Raw genomic sequence first — 19,337 nt, forward strand, 5'->3', positions numbered from 1 at the left:
TGTGCACAAAGTATGAAGTTATAAAGCTATAAGTATATCGTATAAATCTGGTGCACTTTAATTATGCTCACTTCCTGAATCTCCTCATTTCTGAGATCGTCACCGGACCTCCAGACCTCAGATTGATATTCATCTTCTGATCTAACTCGAACTTTTTCTCTCAATCAGAAGTTGTAAGATGATTGATTCCAGTCGTTCTTTTGATTATCGTCTTCATAAAGTAGTTCAGTCCTGCTGTTTATTATTATTACCGTATCGTGTGTATGTTTTTAAAGATTTTTAAAGATAATTTTTCTTCATTTTTGTTTATTTTCTTAATGCTATTCTTTCCAGATCAGAGAAAATCATAAGTTTTACTTTTGAGATGGAGTTGTTATTGTTTGAGTGAGTTTTATTCTCTCTTAAATTGTGATTTTTGTAGATTTAAGAACTTTTGTTTGGTAATTGTGATTCATATCTAATGAGATAATTATGTGCCTGCTGTCAGGGACCTCTTCAAACACCTGTTGGTTTACATCCCTTTTCATTTCTTTGTCGCTTTCTCTACTAAAATACAATTTAAACGGTTTTACGGTTTCTGTTTAATGCGCTTTTAATTATGTTTTAATTTTTTGGCTGAAATCTAAATTGTTCCTGTTGTTGTGATTTCTCTCTGTGAGGTTCAGGTGATTAAATCTCTCGCTCCGTGTTGTACTTCATGCAAACTGCTCATTTATGGATCGTTGGGAATCTAATGAGTGGAAGTGAAGGCTTGAAGTAATATCACTGTTTACTGATGAATAATAACTCATTACCATGTTCTCTGTTTCTCTTCTCCTCATCCTCCCTCCTCCTCCCTCCTCCTCCGTCCTCCTCCGTCCTCCTCCATCCTCCTCCCTCCTCTGACCTCCTCCCTGTCCTCCTCCGTCCTCCTCCCTTCTCCTCCATCCTCCTCCCTTCTCTTCCATCCTCCGTCCTCCTCCTCCGTCCTCCTCCCTCCTTCGTCCTCTTCCCTCCTCCCTCCTCCTCCGTCCTCCTCCCTCCTCATCCGTCCTCCTCCCTCCTCCTCCGTCCTCTCCGCAGGTCTCATCGTGTACCTGGGGATGATGGTCGGCGCCTTCGTGTGGGGCGGCCTGGCCGACCGGATCGGTCGACGGCAGACGCTCCTCATTTCCCTCTCCATCAACAGCGTGTTCGCCTTCTTCTCGTCCTTCGTCCAGGGCTACGTCTCCTTCCTCTTCTGCCGCCTGGCATCCGGTGTCGGGTGAGGAGACCGATGAGTCGCGGAAATGAGACGACCGCTGTGGACTTTAATAGGAAACAAACCTCATCCTGAGATGTCGCTGCATTTATTGCAGTCAACAACTTCCAAACAATAGATCCAAATGAGTTCTTAACGACTGAAGCTGGGAGTACAGACATGTAGCTATGGCAACGAGACAACTCGCTTGTGGAGAAAGGGTGATTGTGCTTTACTGCAGGGCAAAGATGATTCTTCTTCAGCACCACGGACAGCGACTGCTGCTGGTAGTGGTGGCTGAAATGACAAATGTATTACCGTTAATCTAACTTCCTGCCTCGTGCTCACGCTGCCACAACTCTAATTTCTCCATCTATCGAACATCTGAAACAGCGTTACCCGATGAAGAAGTGTCTTAAGCTGCAATACCAGCGAGTGCCACTAGAGGTCGGCTCCAAAAAGCCTCCGGCTCCATAGACTCCCATTCAACTTCTCTCATCAAATCCAAAGTGAATAAAATGTGTCCATCAGTTATCTCGGTGTTGTTAGCTAAAGTCACTCCTTCTTATTAGTTTTCTGGAGGTCCATCTGAAAATAATCCCTCATTCATTAGAAAAGAAGATTCAAGAAGACCTGTTTTAGATAAAATGAGTAAATGTTATTTTAGCTTCAGCCACACTGGAAATATTTCTATATGACATCATGCTGTTGAGGTTTTGACGGTGACGCAGAGGAAAAAAAATTTAAAAAAAAATTCCCCCAACACAAAGTGGACTGAAGACACAGCGCTCCTCTTCAGCTGGATTTATCTCTAAATTTAGATAAAACCTCCGGGGAATACTTGTTTCATTTGACTGGTGGATCGGATATACAAAATTATATAAATACTGTAGGATACAACCAAGTATGTTACTGTAACCACATGATATAAATGGTTAAAAAAACAAAAACAACTGCAGACTGTAGGTTTCTATTATTCTTCCCCAGCGCTTGCTTCTCCTTCATGTGGATTCCTCCTCTTGTTCCTCCTTTAATTCTCCTCCTCTGCCCCCCCCCTCCCCCCCCCCCCCCCCCCCCCTTGTGACTCGGCAGCATCGGCGGCTCCATCCCGATCGTCTTCTCCTACTACTCTGAGTTCTTGGCCCAGGAGAAGCGAGGGGAGCATCTGAGCTGGCTCTGCATGTTCTGGATGATCGGCGGCATCTACGCCTCCGCCATGGCCTGGGCCATCATCCCGCACTACGGTGAGGACAACATCCCTGTCGGTTAACGAGACGACTTCATCAGTGGTGTTTGATCCGGGTGTAATTAGATCAGTGATTTCATTGACTCGGTCGTTCTCAGGCGATGCAGCTGCACACACGACACAAATCCCCGCATTACAAACAGGCACCGAGCTCCACGGCATCAGCAGAGGAAGCTGCTCGCAGGCAGAATTAACGTCTGTCCGCGGCCTCCGTGCTCACGTGTTCCTCTTCCTGTGCAGGCTGGAGCTTCCAGATGGGTTCGGCCTACCAGTTCCACAGCTGGCGCGTCTTCGTGTTGGTGTGTGCCTTCCCGGCCGTGGCGGCCATCTCCGCCCTCACCACCATGCCCGAGAGCCCCCGCTTCTTCCTGGAGGTCGGCCCCGTCGCCTCGCACCACACTCGCTTTATCGTCTGCATTAATTCTGACTCTGAATGCATAAACGGCCCCTGAAGTGCACGACACGCTGCTGCAGACAAAGTGCTGCTCGCACACTTTTCCAGGAGATTTTGAATGACTAAATAAATACGTGCGTATTGTGCGTTCACCCTGGAGCAGGCTGAGCATCACCACACTGTAACGTACTGGACATAAAGATGCTTTGAAGTGCTTTTAAAGGTGATTGACATTTAAAATGCCTGTTTATGTGCTGATGAGACACTTTCAGCTCCTGTAAACAGCAGGACTTTGATTTGGATGCTGGTTTATGCAAACAGAGGTTCTTTTCTTTAGTTGTCGTTCACTCACTTCTTCCTGCAGGAACTTTGATGTTTCAAGACACGCGCGCACACACACACACACACACACACACACACACACACACGCACACACACACACACGCACATGCACATGCACATGCACATGCACAGCCACAAACACACACTTTTCACTGACATCAGCAGATATCACTCAAACATGGGAGTAAATAAAGGTCAAACATTCTTGATCTTGTGGTAATATTTCCTTTTACTCGCTGTTGAATTTAAAAGTTCAAAAGCTTTAATATCGGAGGAAACCCTTTTTCTAAATATCCGTCAGATCGTTTTTACCCTGATTTCTGGCTTTCATCACGACGTCTTATGGAGCTGCTGCAGAAACTCTCCACAAGCTCGCTAACGTACGACGTTGTATTTGTGACTTTTCCTCCTCCAGAACGGGAAACACGACGAGGCGTGGATGATCCTGAAGCAGGTCCACGACACCAACATGAGGGCCAAAGGTTACCCAGAGAGGGTCTTCTCCGTGAGTCATGAAGGATTTATAAATGATGCATATATAAGCAGAATATTTACCATCAGAGGGTTGATCCAGTGCAGCAGGTTTACAGCTCTGTGCTGCATAATTCTGCATGTTAATAAGTTTCAACAGATGTGCTTTAAACTTCTGTGATCTCTTAATGCCTCGAGCTGCTCAGCGCACATTAACACTTAAATGAAACAAGCACATATTTCATAAACTCTTCTTATCATTGACTCAAATCAATTATAATAAAGGGCATGTTTGAAATATTATTGTAATAAATGTGAGACATTCAGAAAATAAAATGATAAAAACACTCAAATGTTTGCAGATTAAATGAAAACTGTACATTTAATTTTTTAACAACATCTAATTTGGATGTCGATGAATATTTGAGAAACTTTCTGTCCAACGTGTTTTGAAGAAGAATCGGCAACTTTCCAGTTTTCTGCTCCTCACAGGTGACCACCATCAAAACGGTGAAGCAGATGGACGACATGGTGATCATCAGCGAGAACGCCTCCTGGCACGCCAAGTGGAGGCTGAAGCTCACGTCCATCTTCCATCAGGTGACCGAGCCCTTTTTAAAAAAAAAAGTACTAACTATTTTTTTTTTGCAAAATGACCTGTTTAGATAAATAAAGAGAAACAAGGCAAAACATCTGGGAAAATTACGACAAAAAACAAATCTACTAATAAATGAGAATACAAGTGAGAATTTGTGAGATGATGAGCAGGAAATGTGTGATATAACCAGGAACTTGTCTTTCTTTATATTTTCTTCATATTAATGAGAGCCAGATGAAATGTGAACCTCCTCTTCCGGTCTTTAAACTTTACGAGATCTTCTTATTTAACTCTGCAAGTGAGGGAACCGTACGGTGGCCCTGAGGGTCAAACGCAAAACAAATTTCACAGAACACGCAAACATTTCATCAACGCAAAAACATTTAACAAAACGCTACGACATTTCACAAAAACCAAAAACCATTTCCCAGCGTGAGCCCGGAGAGTCGCTGCGATCGCGGCTGATGATGATGTGACACTTCAACTATCTGAAACAGGAAGTGTGAAATAAAGCGACCAATTCAACTCTTCTGTGTGACGTGCTCTGGTTTTATCGGCCTGCCAGATACTGTGAGGAAACTCAAACCTTTAAACCGTCACAGATTTCCTCATAATCAACATAGTCTGTGTTATTGTATTCAGCTGCAGATAAAATGTTGTTTATAGCAGTAATTTATTTCAGAGAGGAAAACAACCTGCAGTCACAACTGAGATGAGGTTTTCCTTCAGCCACGGCTCTGTTTTTGTTGTTGTTATTGTTGTTGTCTCTGTGGACGGTGTGTATTTGGTGCCAGTGTGTGTTTGTGGTTTGTTTACTCGGCGCCTTGAAGCGGATTCTGGGACTTGGTGTTTACGTCCTGCACTTAATGAAAAGAAACTTGAGCTCCGAGACGTCTGCTTGCTGCCGTGTTGACTTTTTATGAGTGTATCTGATATTTATTGTTTTTTCTCTGTGTGTTTCCACTGTGTGTTTGTGTGTTTGTGTGTTTGTGTGTTTACGTGTGTTCCTGCAGGTGTGGAGTAACTTCCTGACCATTTTCTCCCCCGAGTACCGCCGCACCACCTACATGATGATGGCCGTGTGGTTCTCCATGTCCTTCAGGTACCATCAGCTTCCAGAAAGACGCTTTAATGCAGGAATTTACTTGGCTGCTAGTCGAAAAGATCTGTCGGTGATCAGAGTTCAGACTGACGCCCAGAATTCACTAAAACAAAATAACATGAAGGTTAAAACTAATGATGTCATGTCTTCTTGCATCAGTGCTGCTTGTCCCCAAACTTTTTTATATCTGTGACTAAATAAACAGCAGAAATACAGCAGCAGAGGGTGAGAGAGCGTCGGTGCAGACGGGCTAAGAGAATGTTTTTACATTCATTGTATTTACTTCATTTATCAAACGTGCACAACGACGTCCTGAAGATGACAACATGTTTAATATTCTGTGAGAAGAACGATGATCAGAGACCGACCGCACCGGAAGATGAAATCACGTCCGTCTTCAAAAAAGCGTCATCTTTAATCTGCAGGTCTCCTCCTCTTCCTCCCTCTCCTCCTCCTCCTCCTCCTCTTCCTCCTCCAGCTACTACGGTCTGACCGTGTGGTTCCCCGACATGATCAAGTACCTGCAGAAGCAGGAGTACTCGTCGCGCACCAGGACGTTCCTGAAGGAGAAGGTGGAACACGTCACCTTCAACTTCACGCTGGAGAACCAAGTCCACAAGCAGGGCGAGTACTTCAACGACAAGTGAGTCCAGACCTCCTTCACAGGACATGAAGTTTATTCATTAATACTTTGTGCTGGACGAGCTACAAATCAGATGGAAATATGAATGTTTTATTCTGATCGCTGCTCTGATTGGACGAAAGCCCCGCGGGCTCCTTCATGTTCAACCAGCCGCTCTGTGATGTTTCCTTTGACTTCGGCTTTTCAACCTGAAACTCTGCATCTGATCCGAGATGTTAAAACTCGCAGTAATATGCTCATAGAATATCTAAGTTCAACGCTTGTGATACGACTCGTCTCTCTTTGCACCCCCTCCCCCCTCCCTCCTCCCCCGCCCGCCTGCAGGTTCATGAACCTGAGGATGAGGTCCATGGTGTTCGAGGACTCGCTGTTTGAGGAGTGTTACTTTGAAGACATCACCTCCAGCAACACCTTCTTCAAGAACTGCACCTTCATCGCCACGCTCTTCTATAACACGGGTAGGCATCACACACACACACACACACACACACACACACACACACACACACACACACACACACACACACACACACACACACACACACCTGAATGCTGTTAATAATAAGGTGGGAAACTGTCGCATTAAATATGTGTTGCGCGAATCCATCGACGAAATAGAAGAGGAGACATGTGCCTCCGTACAGCCCTCATCTTCGCCTTGCAGGCACCTGCAGGGAGAGGTCATGCAGTTTGGAAAGTTTGTTACATTTTCAGGAAAGAAAGAGTTTATTTAAATGTATTTTCAAAAACGTACATCATTTTAAAAGCCGAGCAATCCCTGAAAAAAAAAAAAAGATAATAAAATCCACTCTGATGACAGAAATGCGGTTGTGTTGCGATGGCGTCTGTGTGCCCTTCTTCTCTCCTTTCTATTTATAGTAGCTCCAAAGATCTCCTTGTGAATACCTTCTTTCTAAGCAGAGCTGGTGGCACACTTTCACCCTTTTTGTGTTTGCCGTGTAGAAGTGAATCTAACGAGGCCGTTCATCACATCGTTCTCGTAAAAACAGGCTTTTATAATGTGCACAGTCTCTTAACAACAGCTCTGTTTGTAGAAAATACCTCGATTAATTCCTTTTTTTTGCTCCTCCGCTGACTGACCGGCTGACTGGCACTTCACCAAATGCAGTGTTTCAGAGCTGCAGAGTCTCCTAGCAACCCCCCGGTGACTCATCCATTATGTTAAAATTACAGAGCCGTCCCTCATCTCCAACTATCACGCTGTTTCATCCACTGAAACGATGTCACATGACTTCTAATGAGGTCTGCAGCATATGTTGTACATTTCAGCAGCTGTGTCCACACACACGAAGACAATAGACGCGCCGGCAGCAGAAACCGTCTCCGTCTTTGTTGTCTGTCTGCGGTCGCTGACGGCTGCTATCAGCGCTCGCCAGGAGCTGCTCGTCGCAGCGGGAATTAGAAACTTGTTTTTCTTATTAAGGCTTAACGTCGCTGCGAGGAACTTAACGCAGAGTGATAGTTTCCATAGTGCACCTTATTTTTTTATACGCTGCTGCATGATGGGAATAAAACGCAGTAATTGGTAGGATGATTATACGGATGTTTACTGCAGTAGAGTCTTCACTAATTACACTGAGATTCCTATTTCATTAAATAACTTGTAGATTCGCCCTACTACCACATTTCCCCCCAAAAAGTTTGGCCTCTGTGTAAAATATGTATAAAAACAGAATGCAATGATTTGCAAATCACACAAACTCATCTAATTAAAATGCTCATTTTGAGTTTGATGCCAGCAACACTTCTCCAAAAAAGTGATGCCGGCATCTTTTTTCTTCCCTCATGGCAATAGCTTTACTGATCAGTCCCTTTCTGTCCCCCCTCCCTTCCCCCCTCCTATTCCTCCCCCCTGTCAGATCTCTTCAAGTACAGGCTGGTCAACTGCAAGCTCATCAACAGCACCTTCCTGCACAACAAAGAGGGCTGCCTGCTCAGCGACATCAGCGACGACAACAATGCCTACATGGTCTACTTCGTCAGCTTCCTGGGCACGTTGGCCGTGTTGCCAGGCAACATTGTCTCCGCGCTGCTCATGGACAAGATCGGACGGTTGAGGATGTTAGGTAGAGCGGGCCACATTACTTAGAATATGAAACTCTCCCTCGTTTCCTCGTAAACCACCGGGAGCATCTTCAAGGCACTTTTTCCAGTAGATTTAATAGAAAGCAGGATGAGTTCCAGATTTCCTGCTGAGACTTGAGGATTAATAAAATGGTAATCTCTTTAGGAGAACCTTAAAAAATAAACGTCAAGGATCGTCGAGGAAAGCCCTCGTAAAACGTGCAGCTCAAGGTGGGAAATGAAATCTGCAGGATTCAGAGAGGTTGAACAATGTCTTCCACGACTTCATACTTGCAGGGCGAGAAAAACGAGAGCTTCAATTTCAATTCATTAGAAATGTATATGTTCTTTAAGGGTTTCACATTGTTTCATGTGCCCAAGTATTTCTATTATTTGAATAAATGCTCCATTAAAGAGTGAAAATTATGATAATGAAATGTTGTAGACAATAAAATGATCCAGTTTGCATAATTTTGATTTAATTGTTCGTCTGGTGTAATATTTATTGGCTTCCCGTTGAATTAAGTGTGATTTCCTGTCTCTCTCTTTGCATCTGCAGCGGGCTCCAGCGTGATCTCCTGCATCAGCTGTTTCTTCCTGTCTTTCGGCAACAGCGAGTCGGCCATGATCGCTCTGCTCTGCCTGTTCGGGGGGATCAGCATCGCCTCCTGGAACGCCCTGGACGTGCTGACCGTGGAGCTCTACCCCTCCGACAAGAGGTGGGTCACTCAGGCGAGCCCTGAAATCTCCCTGACGCCGCCGAGGCAGAGTGAGCGCCGCCGGACGACACGTTGAATGATGTCACAGAGAGCTGCTCCGCCGCGATTGGTCGGCTCGCGGCGGTGGATGACATTGTGGGGTGAAATTGCTCTCGGTGCCTGTGATGTAAAGCAGACAGCTTCCCTTGGTGCCGCCTCATGGCTTTAATAGGATCTTAATTCTTATTATAGTAAAGATTTTTTTCATGTTAATTCAAAACTTATATCAAATCAAATTAGACTGCTTATGTGGAAGATCATTAAACAATCTTACCAAAGCAGGAAAATGTATTTTTTGTGTTTTCAGTTAGAGGAGAGCTTTGCAGAATTTAGTTTTAGTATATTTAGCACCATCTTGTGGTTATATAGAGTCCCTGCAGACTGCAAACAGAGGGCAAGAAAATGGTTGTACCAGGGGTGCAAAGGAAAGCTGAATATACTATTCTATTATTTTATGCATAAACATTTTCCATGTTTCAAATACAGAATGCAAAAAGGAAAAAAACGAAAGAGAAACCATGAACAACAAAAAATGGAAAAAGATCAATGAGGTCATCAGTAAATAAAGGCAAATTCGCCCAATTAGTAAAATAATAATAATCGAAGTAAAACATCGTACATGGTAAATCCAGGAATTATGAAACATCTGTCTAATTGGCTTAAATCAAAATGTTTTCCTCGTATCGAATAGTTCATCTGTTCTAAAAGATGGAAGTGTTTCACAATATTGAGTCAAACACTGGGACAGTTTTCTGAAGCCAGTTTTTTGTAAATGCTTTTTTTTTTTACTCGCTGCAGTTAAAATCTGTAAGAGACATTTATCTTACAAAAGAAACATATTTGCTGCACACGGTTTTGCAATCTGGCAAATCTGCAGCTGAAAAAAAAAAAAGGAATAAGACTCATTTGTTTTCCATAAAGTCAGACAGACGTTTGTCACAAACCTAACTTGCTTTTGAAAATATGCAAATCTTGCTGCAACGTGTCCAAATATTAATCTCAACTCCAGAAACCTCATATTTTCTAAAACGAAGGGATGTGAATGTCGAACTGATACTAAGAAGATCAGGTGATTGTTTTTACGTCCTTCCAGAACGTCTCCACCGGTTTTGTTGCATTATTATTGTTATTATTATCGTTGTTATTCCGATGGTCAAAGTGACTGTGCTCTCCGTCTCCTCTGCAGAACCACGGCGTTCGGCTTCCTGAACGCTCTCTGTAAGCTGGCGGCCGTGTTGGGTATCAGCATCTTCACGTCGTTCGTAGGTATCACCAAGGCCGTGCCCATCATGTTCGCCTCGGGGGCTCTGGCGGTCGGCAGCTTCCTCGCCCTCAAACTACCGGAGACGCGGGGTCAGGTGCTGCAATAGTGCGGCGCTGAGGGCTTTTTTTTTTAGGTGGGGGGGGCAGGAAGGTGGGGAGGTAGGGTGGAGAGGGGGGAGGGGGGTCAGGCGGAAGAGTTTCAGCTGCACTGTGAACGGACAGCTCAAGAGCCCTCCAGATCCTGCCCTTGCCACACACACACACGCACGCACACACACACACACACACACACACACACGCACACACACACACACACACACACACACACACACACACACACACACACACACACACACACACACACACACACACACACACATCCAGATGATTGAGACAAATTATTGATGATCCCTCAGAATTGGAGCAGATTGAAAGACACGAGACATATTTCATCACACACACACACACACACACACACACACACACACACACACACACACACACACACACACACACACACACACACACACACACACACACACACACCCGTGTGGGGTCGGAGGTCAGGGGACGGGGGGGCTCTTGATAACGAGCCATGCAAAACAGACTCATAGAAATATGACCACTATCCATTGTTGCAGAGTTCTCCGTAGTCACCTCCATCCTTCCTCAGAAAAACTTCTTTTCCATTGTCGGACTCAAAAATGCAACATTTTCTGCCTCGATTTGAAGCATTTTTGACTTTGCTGGGGGGTCAAACCAAGACGCTCCTCTTCTTCTTGGCTCCCTCTGTCCTCTCATCCTTTTGTCTCCTATGTGTTGGTGTACAGACTTTACTGCCATTTTATAGATTATAGAACATTCCAGGTTTTCTTTGTTTCGTTAGCGTTGCGATAAGGAGCTCGATCCTTCGCCTCCCTTTACGATATCGTTTTGTTTAAAAAACAAAAACAAATCAGAGCAGCGGACACGTGTGCCGTCGTTTCATCGCACTGATGAAGCTGTTTTTTGTTGTTGTTGTTGTTGTTCAAATGTAAAGCACAACCACACATCGGCGTGAACATCCCCGAACATTTTCTCCATGAAAATGTGTGGAAGCTCACAGTCCATCATCGGTCTTCAATCACGCTGTAAATCCCTTTGTGAGAAAAAAAAAATGCCTTTTTTTTATTTCATTTAATTTTTTTTAGTACTTCTCCTCGCAGTATGTTTGTCTCTCGTGTTTCGGAGGGTGTTATGCATGTCACAACGTACGTATGTAACTTTACGAACAGTACAACATGTAAACAGCAGGGTTTTTGGGACATCTTACATTTCTTCCTCATCGACGAGTTTTTCGAGACCGAGAAAAGACGACGTTTAATCTGCCGTCTGTGACGTCGATGAGCCGCACACACACACACACACACACACACACACACACACACACACACACACACACACACACACACACACACCAAACACACACACACACACACACACACACACACACACACACACCAAACACACACACACACACACACACACACACACCAAACACACACACACACACACACACACACACACACACACACACACACACACACACACACCAAACACACACACACACACACACACACACACACACACACCAAACACACACACACACACACACACACACACACACACACACACCAAACACACACACACACACACCAAACACACACACACACACACACACACACACACACACACACACACACACACACACACACACACACCACAGGAAGGTCTCTGATTTCAAATTCTCACAACATGTCGGAGGAAAAGAAAATAATCTTAAAAGTCTTAAAAACATTTCTGAATGGTTTCCGACTCGACTCGTGTTCGGTGCGCGAGCTAAAACCTAAATACGTATAATCGAAGTAACTGTGTGAACTGAATGTTTATATTAACGTGAGTGTGCTTCTGTGCAATATTGAACCTCTGCAATATTGAGATTTTTTTAAATTTTTTTTTAAATTTATTTATCACCATTTCATAAATGCGTTTGTTTGTTTGTTTGTTTGTTTGTTTGTTTGTTTTGTTGATGGATGTGAGGTAGCCGTCTTATATAGATACTGTAACTGAACATGGTGTGATGTCATAGAGGACGTGCTCAACCCAACGTCAGGAGAGCACAAAATATAAGTGATGGAAAAAAATTACTGTACTCAAAGTAAAGAGAAAAAAAAAGATTTGCTGTAGAGTTTGTTATACTTTATATTTTCTTAATTTGGGGGTCACGTAACATGTCGCAGGATTAGTTGCATTCGAGCGGGATTATTGTGCCGTACGCGCCGGGGACCTCGTGTGCACTCGTGCTTTATGACACAAACGTGTAACATGAAATTCACCGTAGAGAACTCACTGCCAAGGGCTGACTGTCATACATGTTCCACACCGGTAACAACACGGAGAGACAAATCTCACATTCCCCCGATCGAGAAAAACTGACACTGATATGTTCACAATTGCATGATTTAAAAAAAAAAAAAAAAACAACAATCAACAAACAACGTGTCAGATTAACAAAACAAAAAAAACCTTTCGTGCCCAAACTGCCATTTTTTTTGTAGGATAGCAGCCATAACGTAGACTCCCGACCGCAGGATTTAAAAACAACCTAAAACGGACGACCCGTTTTGCACAATGATGAACGCCTTCAGTTCTTCGCTGGGAAACGTCGCGAGGAAACAAGGTTTTTAGCAAAAGAGCACAACGACTTCAAATCTACCAAATCACCACTTTTGTGAAAAACACGAGTGCAATTGTGAACATCGGTGCTTTTGAGATACCCCGCCCCCTCCCCCTCCCCCACCGCCCCCCGCCCGCCCCCCTTCCACCGTCTCGCCATCATCGCACCAGTCCGACCCGTTAGGAGTTGCCACGACGACCGCCTCTCGTTAATTATTGCCAAATATTTTGTAAGGCCTGAGTTTACACATCATACCATCGATTCTCTGTTATACATATGAATATATGTAAATAAAAAACACCTATAATGTAACTAATAAGCTAGCTTTTTTTCGAGCCTTTTGCCCCCCCCCACCCGCTCCCCCCACTCGTGGATGTACTCGCTGCCACTATATCAGCACCTTGGACCCACGAACTGGATGTGGTGGTGAAGAACTCACCGAACAGCCGGCCGGCAAAGTCACACGGTCGAATAATTCAGATCCCCTCTTTAAAAAAAAAAATTAAAAATTAAAAAAAAAAGCACATGGATAATCTAATAAATGCACATGAACTGTACAAATATAAAAGCTAAGCGTTAGCGGTCCTTTTTCCTCCGTGTGTCGTCCTGTATCACCGACGAAAAGTAAGAACAACGATGTCGAGATTAACTGTCGTATTTGTTCGGCGTCGTCTCCGCGACTCTTAGCTTCTGTTACAGGGTTTTTTGTTTTGTATGAAAATTAAAACTCGTTGCCCGGGCAACAGTCCAATCATGAGTGCAAAAAGTTAACAAAGCAATAAGTGTTTCGGGGGGTATTTTGTCTCTTATTCTCTCCTTTCGAAGCTATCGGGAGTCGGAGGACGTCACTACATGTTGGCTTGACGATGACACGGGACTTAAAACAGCTGATATTCGCGTACTCTCTAAAAACAAACCCCCCACTAGGTCTTTGAGGCTTTTGTCGATAAGAATTGCATCGCCATTAATTAAATGTAACAAAGAATTTATCACCTTTGTCACTGTACCGTGCTGTAGAAACTGTAGTTGTTTGTTTGTAAGTATAGAAACTGTGGAATCATAAATATATTAAAAAAAAAAAAAATTATAAAAAAAAGAAGAAAGAAGTGTAAATGAACAATGCTGTATGTTGTCTTTGATTTTGTGTATTTTGTAAATGAGAATGAAATATAAGTAAATACATCAATGTTAAATACCGGTAATGAATCATAGTTAGACTAAATGTTGGCGACATCAGTTCTGTTTAAAAGGTGTGTGAGATTTTTTCTTATATTTTTTTCTCATTGTTGATTTTTAATTGGGTTCGCACTTCGTTGTGACCCTCTGGAATCACAATGGATAACAGAGAACCATGAAGAATAAATAAAGGGGAAAACAATCACTGCAAGCCTGCTCCTGTTGTTTCTTTTTGTCTGATGGAATTATTATATAATATTATCATATTAAACAAGGTACAAGAAGTTGTGATTATTGTGGTCAACAAGAGTAATTAGGAGAACCAGATGAGCTTAAAGAATATGCTTTTGAATCAAATTTGATTCAAAATGGCAATTAATGTTATCTAATTGATTAATATCTACTAGACAGTAGATATATAATTAATTCAAGTCAAGGAAAGGTGGGAAAATGCAGATTTAGTAACTGCAGAAAATACATACACAGAGGATGTACAAGTGTTTACGGATTGATCAAAAGACCCAAATAACAGACAACACATATTGAGACGATGTCCCACATTGTGATTAGTTTTTAATCATCAACACGTTTTTTTTTCTGTCGAAAGACTGAAGAAAGCGAGGAGGGAAACCATCCGGGACGCTGTGGGAGTTAATGGCTCCTGTAGAGGGCGGTAGTGCGCCACTGCGGGTTGCGAGCGGCCGTTACACACCAACGAAGAAGAAGAAACAACAACAGCAGCAGCAAAGCAGCAAACGAAGAAGACGCAGCTGATTTTACTTGAACAAGGTGAGCAGCTAAATTACAATTTATCATACTCTCCCTTCATTAATCATTATTTATATGTTCAGTTAAACACAGGCGGAAGTTTGTGTTTAACGGAGCAGCTCGGTCTCAGGTCCGCTTCTCACGCGCTCAGATGTTTGTTCCGGAAGCTAGCAAACAGCTCGTGCTCGTAAACAAACAGCGAATTAACGGAAGTTTAACAGAAATTATTGAACTTTAGAAACGTGTTCAAGTGTATGTTGTTTTAATGTGTACATATGTCGAGAGTTTATTTATATATGTATTTGAAAGGTTTACTCTATTATTATTATTATTATTATTGTTATTATTATTGTTGATATCAGGTTGAGGTACAGCTGAGACCGACTGAATGTAAAAACATTGGAGAGCATCAAAACTAACAAATAAAAAGACTTTGTAAAGGTTGTAGTTTTCTCTTCTCTTTCTCTTTAATGAATTAAATCACAGAAAAGGCCGGAGCACCCCGTTTCTTGTCCATTAAATGTCTCACCATCATGTTTGTACCCTCCTGGTTCTTCTAGGTGGTCTCCTGCCTCCGTCCCCCCCGATGCTTCCCAGCGTCCTCCGCTGTGCCCGGCCCGCCTCCACCCGCCTCGCCTCCACCCGACCTCTGGTCCACTTCAGACCCCACATGGCCCCGGACCCCAGCCGGCCCGTCGAGACGGCCATCAGAACCAAACTGAGCGACGCGCTCACGCCGGACCACCTGGAGGTCCACAACGAAAGCCACATGCACGCCGTGCCCGCCGGGTCCGAGTCCCACTTCCGCGTCCTGGTGGTCAGCTCCCAGTTCGAGGGCCTGCCGCTGATTCAGCGCCACCGGCTGGTCAACGGGGCTCTGAAGGAGGAGCTGAGCAGCTGCGTTCACGCGCTGGCCATCCAGGCGAAGACCCCCGAGCAGTGGGGCGGCGACCCGACGCTGGCCAAGAGTCCCGCCTGCCTGGGGGGGTCCAGAGGAGATCGCACGGTGGAGGAGAAGCTGAAGGCCGGACGGGAGTGAAGTGTTGGGACTGAAATGTGGAAGAAAGCAGGTGAATCCTTCAAGACACAACGGTTTTCCCTCTTTAACCTCACACAGCGGTGACGTTTGGATTATTTCTGATTCCTTTAACTGCTTGAATTCAGTACAAAAAAATGTGTTGCTATGGTTTTATCATCATGAGAAACTACTGCACGATGTAAGTACAGATGATGACGGGTGTTTTTACCACACAGGGAGGTCTCGCTGGAAATCCATAACATACCATAATAAGAGTTCCTGCTGTTTAGCTCACTGATTTCAGATCGGTGAAAAGAAATATTGGTCAGAAAAAGCCTCTGTTGCCTCAAGATTTACTGTCACCGAGGTCGAGGCTGAAAGTCTGAATGTGAATCATAATAAGCAGTATTCTTTAAATTCTACTTCTTAGATTGAAGATTGAGAGTTTGAATAATATACGAGTAAAAGTGGATCAAATCGATGCTAATAATGACATCGATAAATGTTGCATAAACTGTAACGCCACTCAAAAGTCTTTATTTCCTGGTTCCAAAAGACCCTGAAGCTTAATAAATAACTAAATAAGTAAACAAAACAACAAACGCTGTCAGCTGACTCACTGTTTCAGAAGCGTTTCAACTTCCCGATCTGGTCGATCTCGTGAGTTAATGTCGAAATTTTTTTTATTTTCTTCTTAATTTTTTTGCCGACAGGCGCCGCCGTCTTCCTCGTTGAGTAAACAAGCATCGCCTGGCTGTTATATTCTATCATGTTATTCTCAAAGCAGATTTAACAGATTGAGATGACAACTTCCTGTCATTTTACAAGTGTAGAATAGTGAACGTGTTTTTGTTTTTATCAGAAGTTAAAGGTACAACAGCACTTTACATTTAATTGCACAGTTGTTTATGACAGCTGCCTTCTTTAGTGTTGCACTCTGAGGATGCAGCCCAAAGAAAAACTCATAAATAAAAACATTAACAAAATAAATCACATTACAAAAAGCACTTTATTTCTAGTAACTTCTTTTCTCGTTGCCACAAGAGGGCGCCACTTACAAGTAATTTACTAATAAAACTGCAGTTCTAATTATAATGTGTTAAAATCTATTTTAGTAAAAGTCTGGCTGATTCCTACTTTATAATATATGAAGGCCTTGTGTGTGCTGGTGAGGACCGTCGCAGTGCTGCTGGCTCAACACATGAGGGCAGCATGTCCACAAATCATATGACAAACTGAACCGAGCCCATGAAAAGAAAAAGATGTCTTCATTATTTTCCCTTAAAGTCACACATCAAGTATTCAAAAAAAAAATACTAGAACTTAACGGCACGACTAAACTGTAAGAAGCTGATATATAGTTTAAAATGGTATTACAAATTCAATACCGAAAGCAAACTAAAGGATAAAAGAAAAAAAAAAGTCTGAATATGAAGGTAGTTATAGTTTTTGGAGTTAACCTGTAATTCTTATCTTGAGTTTTACAGCGAGTGGTTGAACACATACCATGAGACAAAAGTACAAAACATCCTATAGTTTGTTGTGTGTGTGTGTGTGTATGTATGTGGGTGGGCGTCTATTTCGGTCTCGTCTCGTACGTGTCACCGTGAAGGTCTCGTTCTACTCTCGACCCCGACGATGGCCAAAAATCACTCATTAGGTCTGAGAGAACAAGATAAGACGTCAAAAAAATTCATAAATAAATAAAAATTCACTGGTGGGAGTCTTGAGTCGACATCACGCTTACCCTCCTGTTTCCACTCATCTGCTGTGCGTCATTTATAAAGACTTTTTTTTTTTTTTATCCGGATTTGATGCAACGCGACGGCGCCGAACCGCACGTTACAAGAACTTTCAGTCTTGCTTTCTTTTTTTTTTTTTGCTGCGAAGCTATTTGAAAGTTATTGTCGTGCTCATAAAGAAACCGGCCTCGGAGAGGAATGCGGTGTCACCTCAAGGTAACGCGCGTCGTCTTCTACGACCAACCTCCGCCTGGAACTGACGAGCCTGTCAAGGCCTCACAAAAGGCTGCTGGTGAGGAGGGAGAACAACTGGTGTCACTGGTTTGGGAAGAGGAAAACACTAACACAACCACTTTATGACCCCCGCTCACCCTTTTAAAGGGCCGGGCCTGAGGTGGAGGTGGAGGTGTGTGTGTGTGGAGGGGGGGGGGGGAGCTGCCCCAGGGACCTGCAGACTGTCTCTGCCCCACCAGATTTATGTGTCACGACTCCAGGTGCTGCTGTGAGAGGGACGAGGAGCCGGAGTGCACCGACTCGTCTCGTTTTACATGAAGTGAGCAGAACATCAGCTGTTCAGTCGTGGCAGGTAAACGGCCAAATAACAGGTTCGCCCGAATGGATCGTGACTCGTTGTAGCCGGAGGTGGAAGTCTTCTAATGAGCTGCTTCTCGTGGTGCTTGTCTTGTTTTCTGGAGCATTATTCAGTCATTTCTCACTTGGCCAGTTGCTGACGAGGCGAAGCTGTGATTTAGATGAAGTACTCATCCGAGTACACGAACAAAGTAGTGTTGTTTCAGAGGCATCGGCCTCCGATAACATCTGCAGCTTCGATTATTTTACCTACAAATCAGCGTATTTTCTGTCTCAATAAACAAACACTGATTCTTCCTCAGACGCTTTTCATTTGGAAATTCTGTACGTCAGTGGCCCCGCCCCCTTCCTCTGTTCTGAGTGCATCATCCTGGTACTTGTGGCGCCCTCAGAATAGCGAGTGTTAGTACGCGAGTACGACATCTGGAACACAGCGGGAGTCTGTTCTCAACCCGACTGGACAGCGTCTGAGAAAACCTCCGTATAAACCGCAGGTGGTCACTTCTGCATCACCGCGAGACAGCTTGGGGACTCATTGACGATCAGGACGCCACGCTGACCTCTGACCTTTTCTATTTCTAATCGAGTAGCTTTTTCACAAGTCACCTTTTACTTTTAGCTGCACGTATAGTTGACGTACTTTCTGAGGACGTTGTAGTCGTCTTTCCGGCGTTCGTTGAAGTCGTCTTCTGCAGACCAAGAGAGAAAGTTGAGATGTTGCACAGGTGTGAAGTTCGTAGCGCAGCGGGACCGTGCAGGTATGTTTATGATCAAATCCTTTTAAATCTCCAATTAAAAACCCAAATTAAAGCTGTGAAGTATTTTATTTTATATTATTAAACAAAAAAACATGTATGTTTGCAAAAACATTAAGTTTGAAATAAGCATTATGTTCTAAAAATAAACAAAAATTAGGTGATGTCGAGGTATTTTACAGATTATTGACAAAAAAAAGTGATTAAAATAGCTGTGTAGAAAATATTAATATTAATTTATATTTTCCAATTTTTGTAGACGTAGTGCTGGCAGACCAATTCTGAATTTGCCTTTGACTTTGTTTGTGTTGAGTTAGTTTCACCAGCTGACTCAGAGCTGAGCTACTGTACGGAGGAGGCCTCCGTCATGGCCAGACTGCAGCCTTGATGGATCTGTCGTCGGTCCCAGGTTTCGGTCCGGGGGCCCACGGATGTCCCGGAGGGTGCAGC

At 43.6% G+C, this 19,337-nt stretch overlaps 2 protein-coding genes across 2 annotated transcripts in view; both read left to right on the top strand.

Annotated features, from left to right (window-relative positions):
• The window catches only part of sv2a (synaptic vesicle glycoprotein 2A), a 35,987-nt gene extending 21,763 nt beyond the window's left edge, over positions 1–14,224 (top strand). Inside the window, exons 3-13 of the mRNA XM_069175367.1 lie at positions 1,063–1,243; positions 2,312–2,463; positions 2,706–2,839; positions 3,617–3,706; positions 4,165–4,272; positions 5,284–5,372; positions 5,851–6,015; positions 6,340–6,473; positions 7,896–8,102; positions 8,660–8,819; positions 10,045–14,224. Of these exons, the coding sequence (XP_069031468.1) occupies positions 1,063–1,243; positions 2,312–2,463; positions 2,706–2,839; positions 3,617–3,706; positions 4,165–4,272; positions 5,284–5,372; positions 5,851–6,015; positions 6,340–6,473; positions 7,896–8,102; positions 8,660–8,819; positions 10,045–10,228 (1,604 nt within the window). The 3' untranslated portion in view covers positions 10,229–14,224. The remainder of the gene's footprint in view (positions 1–1,062; positions 1,244–2,311; positions 2,464–2,705; positions 2,840–3,616; positions 3,707–4,164; positions 4,273–5,283; positions 5,373–5,850; positions 6,016–6,339; positions 6,474–7,895; positions 8,103–8,659; positions 8,820–10,044) is intronic.
• Positions 14,225–14,695: 471 nt separating this feature from the next.
• Positions 14,696–16,806, top strand: bola1 (bolA family member 1). The gene is made up of 2 exons (XM_069175369.1): positions 14,696–14,802; positions 15,342–16,806. The coding sequence occupies exon 2, from the start codon at positions 15,368–15,370 to the stop codon at positions 15,818–15,820; it is 453 nt and encodes a 150-aa protein (XP_069031470.1). The 5' UTR covers positions 14,696–14,802; positions 15,342–15,367; the 3' UTR covers positions 15,821–16,806.
• Positions 16,807–19,337: the final 2,531 nt, after the last annotated feature.

Source organism: Embiotoca jacksoni, unplaced genomic scaffold, assembly GCF_022577435.1.
Source record: "Embiotoca jacksoni isolate LCO1_2020_lvr unplaced genomic scaffold, fEmbJac1.0.p SCAF_66, whole genome shotgun sequence".
Taxonomy (NCBI): domain Eukaryota; kingdom Metazoa; phylum Chordata; class Actinopteri; family Embiotocidae; genus Embiotoca; species Embiotoca jacksoni.

Bases quoted from the DNA above. Each gene is read 5' to 3' on its own strand.
- bola1 (XM_069175369.1), top strand. From the start codon at position 15,368: ATGCTTCCCAGCGTCCTCCGCTGTGCCCGGCCCGCCTCCACCCGCCTC.